This window comes from Diospyros lotus, chromosome 6, assembly GCF_014633365.1.
Source record: "Diospyros lotus cultivar Yz01 chromosome 6, ASM1463336v1, whole genome shotgun sequence".
Classification (NCBI taxonomy): domain Eukaryota; kingdom Viridiplantae; phylum Streptophyta; class Magnoliopsida; order Ericales; family Ebenaceae; genus Diospyros; species Diospyros lotus.
In genome coordinates this window covers 33882852-33893775 of record NC_068343.1, presented here as the reverse complement: position 1 = coordinate 33893775, position 10924 = coordinate 33882852, and the positions used below count along the sequence as shown (strand labels likewise).

The 10924-nt window shown below is 37.2% G+C and overlaps 1 protein-coding gene across 1 annotated transcript; it reads left to right on the top strand.

The window, feature by feature from the left end:
- Positions 1–5048: 5048 nt before the first annotated feature.
- On the top strand, positions 5049–10387 carry LOC127804477 (uncharacterized). Its single transcript, XM_052341345.1, is given in 7 exon segments — positions 5049–5543; positions 5652–6282; positions 6363–6857; positions 7125–7523; positions 7803–8357; positions 8472–9185; positions 9483–10387. Coding segments are annotated over 7 exon segments (4194 nt in total).
- Positions 10388–10924: the final 537 nt, after the last annotated feature.

Sequence of the window (10924 nt, the reverse complement as noted above, 5' to 3'; positions counted from 1 at the left end):
GGTTACTCTCAACTTTGAGAAATTACACTTAAGTCCTCAAAAAAATCTCGAGTGTTACAATTAGCCATTCATTGTTCACAGTATTTCCTGTCACGATAGTTGGCTATGTTTTTCTCCAAACACTCAACCATCACCATCAAATGCCACCATTAACCATTCATCTTCCCGTAGATGGCCTTTTTTGCTCTTCGATAGACCACCAACGGTCGCCTTTATATCGGCCACCTCTACTTCCTATTAAGTCCTGCCATCACTGTCGATCGACGGCTCCTTTTCTGCCAGTGACATCACCACCTCCACTATCTCTAGTCATTTAGGTTACCTTGCTCCGTGGCCTTCATCCAGTATCGAAGATTGTCGGCCTCCCCCTTTGCCTGTTGATGGATGCCTCGCCTTGCCTTTAACCATTAAACCTATTTTCTTTTGCCATTGTTGGTTGTTTTAGCCAACCCAGATCTGGTTCAGATCCAACCCGACCCTATTGGGCCACTCTAGATTTGACAAATCTAGATTTATTTGTTTACCTAGATTTGCTTCCCAGATTCAATATTCTGGTTTGTTTTCTATTGGAATTTATTTATCGATCATTTGGCATTATTTGGGCTTATTTGATCTTTGTAATGGTGATCTTAAAGTATGATATTCCATTGTTGGATCAGAATATTAGATTTTCACCATAGCAGGTTAAAATGTGTGCAATTTTGGTACAGATGGATTAAAATGAAGGTGGATTCATTAAGGTGAATTTATATTGGTGAATGTGGGGTCATTAAGGTTAGTAAAGAAAGGTTGAGTCTGATTTTGTTGCCTATATTTTGAGCATAGTTGAAGATATCCACTACAATGAGCATTGTGTGGATTTGGTTCGTATTCCCCAGTGTGTGGATTTTGTTGGTATTGGTCAAGGAGATTAATTCTCCATGATTTTGTTGGAAGAAATAATTATAAATAATTTCATATTTGAATTTCGTGTCAAGGTGGAACTTGTTATAATTGTAACCCATAATTTAAATTCGCTTGTTACTAGGTTTTCTAATTTGACCGTGATTAGGATTTTGAATTTGATGCTGATTAGAATGTTATCAAATTTGATTTTGATTGGGATTTAACGCATATAGAGGAATATCCTCTTGAATCATTTTCTGATCAAAATAGAATTTCTATGTACATCTATAAATGATTTTAGGTCTATAAATAGGTGCTCAATACCATGAAATTAGTGCAACTATATCACTTTTATAGTAGCAATATCCTATTAGTGATATTTTATTATTTCTACTTGTGATTTTTTTCGATTTAAATATTTCACGTTAAATTATGTGTTCGTTTATGTGGTTGATGGTTTGATTGTTGTTTGTTTTTCGATCCAAAATCCTAACACTGATGTATACCAATCGATAAAGTAAAAAATATATCATCTCCTTATAAACAATATCGTTAATACAAACATGTATCTGCAGGAGTAAAAGTAAAACTTGTACATTTTGATGAATCTCTATAAATTTGTCTATAAGATAATCAACACACTTATCCTAGGTAAGGAGAAATTATTTGTGGAAGGAAACAAGAGAAAAAAAAATGTTAGATCCCATGTAGTCATGCTTTTATATTAGTGGGCATCCCAAATATAAGGCTTGATTACAAAGAACACCCCTCAATTTTTAGACATTGTAATGAATATTTCAAAGTTTTAAAATGTTGTAACACTTTGTCCACTACCATTAATTAAATATCCAGCATTAAATTTTATAAAATACCCAAAATAGCCGCAATCTCTCTCAAATCTTTCTTCTTTTCTTTTCTGTATCTCTCTTTTTCTTTCTCTCTTTCTTTCTCTGGCAACTTCTTTTATTTGGTAATGGTGGTGGTTCCCTTTTTCTACTTTCTTTTTATGTGATTTTTTCCTTAGTTCGGTTGAGCAAGAACCCAACAATGGCATTGTTTGTTTTTGATAATGATGGTTATGATTGTGGGAAAAAGGTTGGTAAATGATTATCTTAACTTTTTTATCTATCAGTCATCTCTGTTGTTATTTTCTCTCGTCACTCATTTTTCTTTTTCTTTTTTTTTTCTCTTCATTTATATAGCTACACCTCTTGTTAGTTTCCATGGAAAGGAAATTAATGGTTGTCGGATGTTTGGAGTTTAATTAGAGTCCCACTTGATAATTATTGGCATGAAATTCTTCTTAGTTTTTTGTTTCCTTATTCTCTTTAAGAGTGAAATGAATGAAGGTTTATTTTAAGAAAAAAGAAGAAATGAATGAAGGTTAGGAGTGAAGAATTGCAAGCATAATCTTGTTTTTGAATAATGAAACTTTCCTAGTAGAGTTTAAACAAACCTTTTTGACATGTTCGATCTACAACAAATATTGTCCGAGATTTGAGATTACCCATACTAGGGTTGGAACCCACCTTGCTGAAGCTAGATTCAATTAAACTTAACATCCAATGTTGGATGGGTTTATAATGAATCTACTATCTCCCTACCTCATTCTATTCTTCTCTTTCTTTTTATATTTCTCTTTAACCTAGATTTGGCTTTAACTACAATATTGAACCAAAGATGGTCTTCAGTTGACAAGTGTTTTCTTAATTATTTTGTAATTAGACAGAAAGAGAGACAAGAGAGAAAAATAAAGTTAAAACTGTCTATTTAAATTTTTAAATTTTTGCCAATAACATGGGTGTTACGGTAAATATTTGAAAATTGAGGGGTGATTTTTGTAATTCTGCCTTACATTAGTTAGGTGTAGTTAGTGTAATTTACTTTTTATTATATCTATATATCCAATTGCATTTTATTCTATTTTATTTTATTTTTAAAAATCATCACTCTAAAAGTTGGATAATGAGAGAATATATAGAGGATATGAGCTTTGAAGCAAAGAATCCTTTTAAATGGCAGAATGATATTGACTAAAAGAAAAGGCATCCAACAAGTTGGAAAAATGTTGGCCATGGTTTCTAACCAAATATACTAACAAAATAATAAATATATGTAATATATGAATTATGATCAGAATCTAACCAAAGTAACAGTGGGGGGCCAAAATGTTCTTAGCCATAGCTTTTCTTCCCTTTCTTTTTTCCTTTTTCAGTTAATATATGTAATATATGAATTATTAGTCATAAATATACTAACATCTCTTAGCAAAGATAAGAATAATAATAAAAATAATATTAATAAGTATACTAACATCCAGGGAGAGAAGTATAGAGAAGAGAAAGAAGAAATGATGCAATAGTAGTTATCAAAGTTTGTTAGGAAATGAATTTTTTTCTAATTAAACTGGAACTTCTTAGTTAATCTTTTTCTATGAGATAAGGATTTTGAAAACATAAAAGATGAGATGAAATCTTGGGTTGCTTTCAAAGATTAAGATAGCTTGGAATCATCTGACCAAAACAAGCCAAGAATTGTATATAAATTGAAGTTGGTATTGCCTCCAAGTCCAAGGTTATAATACATCTCCTTCACCTTTCCCGCTAATAAGTGTCTTTTATACACTTATTTTGGTCTATAAACTTAGCATTTATACATTCAATGAGCATGATTTCTACTTGATTTGGTTCTATATATGATTATGTAGATATGGAGCATGTGTTAAAGCAAATATGGAGCAAAAAGAGTGATTTTGGCATATGATGGGAGTGAAATAAAGCTTGGAGGCATGGTCGGGTACCGAATTAAAAGAAAGCAAAAGAGTATCGAGCAAAAAGTGGAAGATGATGAAGAAAGAAGCAAAAGAAGAAGGCTAGCAGGCTTATAGCGGCATGCATACCGCTATAAGACCGTTGTAAGATTTAGTTTCTGTAGCTCACGGTCCTACAACGGAATGCATACCGTTGTAGGACCGCTTTAGGATTTGCTTTCTAGAGCTCACGGGTCTGCAACAACAAGCATACCGCGGTAAGGTTCAAAGCTTCGTGTTAAACCCATTTTAAGCCCGTTTCAATCCAAATAAAAGAGAGATAGACTCCTTTAAGGTGCAGGACTTTGATAACCTAAAGAGAACTATATAAAAACTCATTTAAGAAAGATTAGGAGTTTTTTGGGAGGAGAAGACGGCAAGTCGAGGAAAAAAGAGGAGATTCTCTTGAAGATCTTCGGTTTTGGTTTTTTTTTTCTGTTCTTTCTTCTTTACACCATCATGAACTCCTTTTTTATTACTTTTTCATTGGTTAAAACTATGTTAGGCCAAGTACTTTGTGGCTAGGGTGATTGATGAAACCTAGTTCAATGATGGTTTAATTAAAAGTATTTGGGTTCTATTATATTCTTGTCTTTCGGGTTAATCGTTTGTTATGCATTAATTCCGTTGTGATGCTTGGCCGCCATTAGAACGTGTTTGTGATTTATATTGCTTTCGAGAGATTCAATCTAGATTAGCACTTGGTAATAAATGACATAAGGTTCAATAATAGGTAGAGATACCATTATGCCTTGTGAAATCTTATTTTTTGATGATCATTGTGGATAAATGCATGTTTATATATTTGCAGATTAATTAGAGATAACTAATCTCATATGTAAGCATAGATTCGATTGACCATCGAGAGAGACTTTTGATTAACTTAGGATCATTGATTTTCATCTCAAAGCAAGAATTATGAAACCCGATCACTGAAAGATTTAACCATTTATAGAACTACGGTGGATTCATGAACCCTAGTGCTTTAAATCTTTATATTTAAAACCTAAAGAGTTATTTTGTGTTTTCTTTTTGGTGAGTTAGTTTTAACTTATATAAAATTTCCATTGAGTATTCTTTTGATTGTGTGTGACTTATTAAAGTTAATAGTGGTTAAAGTAGGGATTAAAAGCTAATCCTCGTGGGAACAATACTTGATTCATCATTATATTACTTGTTGCGATTTTGTTCACTTGCGGGAAAGAAAAAGCGAACAAGTTTTTGGCGCCGCTGCCGGGGATTGGTTATTTTGATTACTACTTTAATTAAGATTAGCTTTAATACTTGTGTTGCTTCCTTTAATTTTTGACGCTGAACTATTTCAATTTTTGCTGTGTTAGGATTGAAATAGTGCATGCGGCGTTCAGAACGTCTTGATCTTGTTGATTTTGATCCGGAGATTGAACAAACCTTTCATCAAAGACGTCGTGAACAGCGAACAAAAAGGGAACAACAACAAAGCATTATGGACGATAACGGAAATCAGCTTGTTCAAGTGGAGCGTACAGTTGAGATTAATGAGAGAGACATCTTGATGGGGGATTTCATGATGCCTCCAGTCGTTGAGAACCAGTCGAGCATAGTCTATCCTCCATATGGGCACGATAACTTCCAGTTGAGGCTGGATGTGATAAATTTGTTCTCCAACAACATTCCATTCTATGGGAGAAGTGATGAAAATCCACACTACCATCTCTCTCATTTTCTGGAGTATTGTGGCAACTTTAAGTGTCAAGGGATCAATGAGGAAGCAACGAGGATGCGACTTTTTCCTCATACTCTGAAAGACAAAGCTCGGGAGTGGTTGGATTCACTAACACCTGGTAGCATCACTACATGGGCTGATTTGGTTCACAAATTCACATTAAAATACTTTCCACCAGCCAAGATTTGCAAATTAAAGCATGAAATTTCAACTTTCCAGCAAGTTGAAACTGAGAATTTTCATGAAGCATAGGAACGGTATAAAGAATTGCTAAGGAAGTGTCCGAATCATGGGTTCTCTTTACCAGCTCAAAACCACTATTTCTATGCTGGATTGACTCCCTACAGCCGTTCGTCAGTTGATTCTATAGCAGGTGGTTCTATTAGAAACAAATTAACTGGAGAGCTACATGATCTTTATGAAACAATGAGTGAGCAATTTGTAATGTGGCCGGATAGGAGTTCACATAGGAGAGCACATGGAGTACATGAAATGGATATGAATACGTTGATGTTGGCTAAGATTGATGCTCTTTCAAAACAGATGGAAAACTTAAAGTACTCTCCATCAGTTAATATGGTGCAAGGATCTCTTCCAGTTTGTGCAACTTGTGGGGCAAACCATCTGCCATCCGAATGCCCATTGACCGTTAGGGACCATTCACTCACAGAGCAGGCTGCTTATGTGCAAAACTTCCCGCGTCAACAAAATTTCCAACATCCACAGTATAATCCATTTTCTCCAACATACAATCCCGGCTGGAGAAACCATCCTAATTTTTCATATGGCAACAATCAGGGAATTCAAAACCCACCAAAACAAGGGAGACCACATGAGGAAAAAGGAGGATGGGAAGAAGCAATTTCAAAACTTCAAGAACGAAGTGAGCGGACCGATGCAGCCATAAAAATATAGAGACTCAAATTGGGCAGCTAGCTAAAATTCTTACTGAGAGGCAACAAGGCATATGGCCAAGCAATACCAAAGTTAATCCTAAGGAACAAGCGAATGCAATCACTACAAGGAGCGGGGTGCAATTACCAGAAATTCACGTTAAAAGACCAAATGTGGAAAAGAAAACTGATGCCGAAAAGGAGATAACAACTGAGAATAAGGAGCTCGAAGATATAGCTGAACAAGAAAAAGTGGTTTCATTACCAATCAAGCCTTATGTTTCGCCCATTCCATTTCCTCAAAGATTGCGCAAGCACAAGTTGGATAAACAATTTGAGAAATTTTTGGAGGTGTTCAAGAAGCTACAAATCAATATACCATTTGTTGAAGCTTTATCTCAAATGCCCAGCTATGCAAAATTTATGAAGGAGATTCTATCGAACAAGAGGAAGCTTGAGGAGCATGAAACCGTGATGCTAACAGAGGAGTGTAGTGCCATTTTACAGAATAAATTACCACCAAAGTTGAAAGACCCAGGAAGTTTCACCATCCCTTGCACTATCGGCAACTTATATTTTGAACGGTCCTTATGTGATTTGGGTGCTAGCATTAATTTGATTCCATTTTCTATATTTCAAAAACTTGGGTTAGGCAAAGCAAAGCCTACAAAAGTATCATTACAGCTAGCGAATCGGTCCGTGAAACATCCACGTGGAATTGTTGAAGATATTTTGGTAAAAGTGGACAAGTTTATATTTCCAGCAGATTTCATTATTTTGGATATGGCTGAAGATAGAGATATTCCTCTTATTTTGGGGTGACCTTTTCTAGCTATTGGACGAGCACTTATTGATGTGCAGAAAGGACAACTTATGTTAAGGCTAAATGAGGAGCAAATCACTTTTAATGTGTTTGAAGCACTAAAATTTCCTACCGCTTCAGATTCTTGTTTTCAGATTGATATTGTGGATAAGGAGATAGGAAACACTTTTACTTTGAACCAACCATCAGATCCTTGGGAAGCATGTGTGATGCACTCACAAGTTGAAGATACTGACTCTTCTACAATTGAAGAATGTGTCAAATATTTGCAAGGACCAAAACTTATTCAAAAGGGAAAGCAATACAAGGCATTGGGCACGGGGCCTCCACGACCTTTACCTTCCATTCAACAAGCTTCGAAATTGGAGCTAAAGCAACTTCCATCCCATCTTCGGTATGCCTATTTGGGTGAGTCTTCTACTCTTCCAGTTATAATTGCTAAATCCATTAGCCAAGAAGAAGAGGATAAGTTACTCCGGGTGCTTCAGGAACATAAGTCAACTCTTGGATGGACTATAGCTGATATAAAAGGGATTAGCCCATCTCTTTGCATGCATAAGATATTAATGGAAGACACCTATAAGCCGGTAGTGCAACATCAGCGATGACTAAACCCTCATCTTCAAGATGTGGTTAGAGCTGAAGTACTGAAGTTATTGGATGCTGGGATTATCTATTCTATCTCAGATAGTGCTTGGGTTAGTTCGGTTCAAGTGGTGCCTAAAAATGGAGGTATTACAGTGGCAAAGAACGAAAACAATGAGCTCATTCTAGTTCGACCTATTACCGGATGGCGGGTTTGCATTGACTATCGTAAATTGAATGATGCAACGTGAAAAGATCATTTTCCCCTACCATTCATTGATCAAATGTTGGAGCGCTTAGCAGGTCATTCCCACTATTGTTTCCTTGATGGTTATTCGGGATATAATCAAATTCCAATAGCTCCAGAAGACCAAGAGAAGACAACGTTCACTTGTCCATATGGTACATTCGCCTACCGACGGATGCCATTTGGTTTGTACAACGCCCCTGCCACTTTTCAACGTTGTATGATATCAATCTTCTCCGATATGGTAGAAAGATTCATTGAAGTGTTCATGGATGATTTTTCAGTCTTTGGTTCTTCATATGATGAATGCTTAAAGAACTTGACACTTGTTTTGAAGCACTGTGAAGAAACAAACTTGGTGCTCAATTGGGAGAAATGCCACTTCATGGTCCAAGAAGGAATTGTATTGGGACACCGAATTTCAGTAAGGGGTATTGAAGTTGACAAGGCAAAAATTCAAGTGATTGAGAAACTTCCTCCACCAATATCAGTCAAGGGTATCCACAGCTTCTTGGGACATGCCAGCTTTTATAGACGATTTATTAAGGATTTCTCCAAGATTACAAAGCCTTTATGCAACTTGTTGGAGAAGGATGCAAAATTTGAATTTTCTGAGGAGTGCTTAAAGTCATTTACCACTCTAAAGGAAAAGTTAATTTCAGCACCTATTATTGTGGCACCAGATTGGAATATGCCGTTTGAAGTAATGTGCGATGCTAGTGACAATGCAGTTGGGGCAGTTTTGGGACAACGAAGGGACAAAGTCTTACATGTAATTTACTATGCTAGTAGGACTCTCAATGATGCCCAACTAAACTACACCACAATAGAAAAAGAGCTCCTAGAAGTGGTCTTTGCTTTCGAAAAATTTCGATCCTATCTTATTGGTTCAAAGGTGATTGTTTACACGGATCATGTTGTACTGAAATATCTACTTTCAAAAAAAGAGGCAAAACCAAGGCTAATCCGTTGGGTCCTACTTCTCCAAGAGTTCGATTTGGAAATTCGAGATAAGAAAGGATACGAGAATGTGGTAGCTAACCACCTCTCTAGATTGGAGCAACAAAATCAATCTGAAATAGGGGATATTAATGAAAAATTTCCAGATGAGCAGCTTCTAAGAGTGGAACGAGCAAGCAACAAAATGGAGGTACCATGGTATGCTGATTATGTCAATTACCTCGCAAGTAACATTGTACCTCCTGATTATGATTACCATCAAAGAAAAAAATTTCTTTCGGAGCTCAAATACTATTTTTGGGAGGATCCCATCCTTTATCGGAGAGGAGCAGATCAAGTAATCCGGAGGTGTGTTCCAGAAGATGAGATGGAGATGATCTTAGAACAATGCCATGCCTCCCTCTATGGTGGACATTTCGGAGCAACAAAAACAGCAGCTAAGGTACTCCAATCTGGGTTTTATTGGCCAACTCTATTCAAAGATGCTCATACCATGGTAAAAAAATGTGATAAATGCCAAAGAATGGGGAACATCTCCAGGAAGCAAGAGATGCCATTACATGGCATTCTTGAGGTTGAATTGTTTGACGTTTGGGGCATTGGCTTCATAGGGCCATTTCCATCATCATTCTCCAATTTGTACATCCTAGTGGCAGTGGATTATGTCTCCAAGTGGGTCGAAGCAGTAGCATTACCAACTAACGATGGCCGAGCAGCGATAAGTTTTCTAAAAACGAACATCTTTACTCGCTTTGGAACTCCTAGGGCCATTATCAGTGATGGAGGGAAGCATTTTTGTAACCAGCATTTTGAATCTCTTTTGGCAAAGTACGGGGTAAGGCATAAAGTTGCTACACCATATCACCCCCAAACGAGTGGCCAAGTGGAAATTTCGAATAGAGAGATAAAAAAGATCCTTGAGCTTACAGTGAGTACTTCTCGAAAAGATTGGGCTAAGAAGTTGGACGATGCATTATGGGCATACAGAACAGCCTTCAAAACACCAATTGGTATGTCTCCATATCGCCTTCTTTTTTGCAAAGCATGTCACTTACCTGTTGAGCTAGAGCACTGGGCATATTGGGCAATGAAAAAGTTGAATTTTGATCTCAAGGAAGCTGGTGAGAAAAGGTTGCTACAGTTAAATGAGATGGATGAGTTTCGGTTGGAAGCCTATGAGAATGCCAAGTTATATAAGGAGAAGACCAAGAAATGGCATGATAAGCATGTACACCGAAAACAGTTTCAGGTGAGGAAAAAAGTGTTATTATTCAACTCACGCCTCAAGTTATTTCCAGGCAAGTTGCGCTCAAGGTGGTCTGGGCTGTTCACTACTGCCAAAGTTTATCTACATGGCACTGTTGAGGTCACTCATGACACCAAGGGTACTTTCAAGGTGAATGGACAGCGACTCAAGCCATATCTAGGGGAGGAATTTGCCAAGGAAAAGACATCCACCGAATTGAGCAATCCGGAATGAGCAGCCTCATAGTCAAGCTAATGACTCTAAACAAACGCTTTTTGGGAGGCAACCCAACTTCCTATCCTTTCATCTTTATTTGCTAATTGTTTCTTTCATTTTCTCTATTTTGCATGTGTTTAGAGTGATTGGGTGCTAGGTTTAAAGAATGCTTTGGTTAGGAGAGTTCAACATTTAGAGCCTAGGCTTTATCAATGAAAATAAATAAAGAAAAATAAATAAATAAACTAAATAAATAAGCCAAAAAAAAAATCAGAGTTTGGGGGGGCAGCTCGCGCCTTGGCCGCAGCATGCATGCTGCGACCGCAATGCGAGGCAGCAGCCTCTTTGCTGCTCGCGGGCGAGCCGCGGTATGCATACCGCGGCCAGCCCGCGCTACAGCAAGCTTGCTGTGGCTCGCGAGCGAGCCGCGGCATGCATGCCGCAGTCGCACCGCGGTCCAGGTCAGCCTATTAAGGCCGACCCCCTTCATTTTATTCCCCCCCCCCCTTTTCTCTTCCCTTCTCTTATCCCTCTACAATCTTTCCTCAGCCCTCT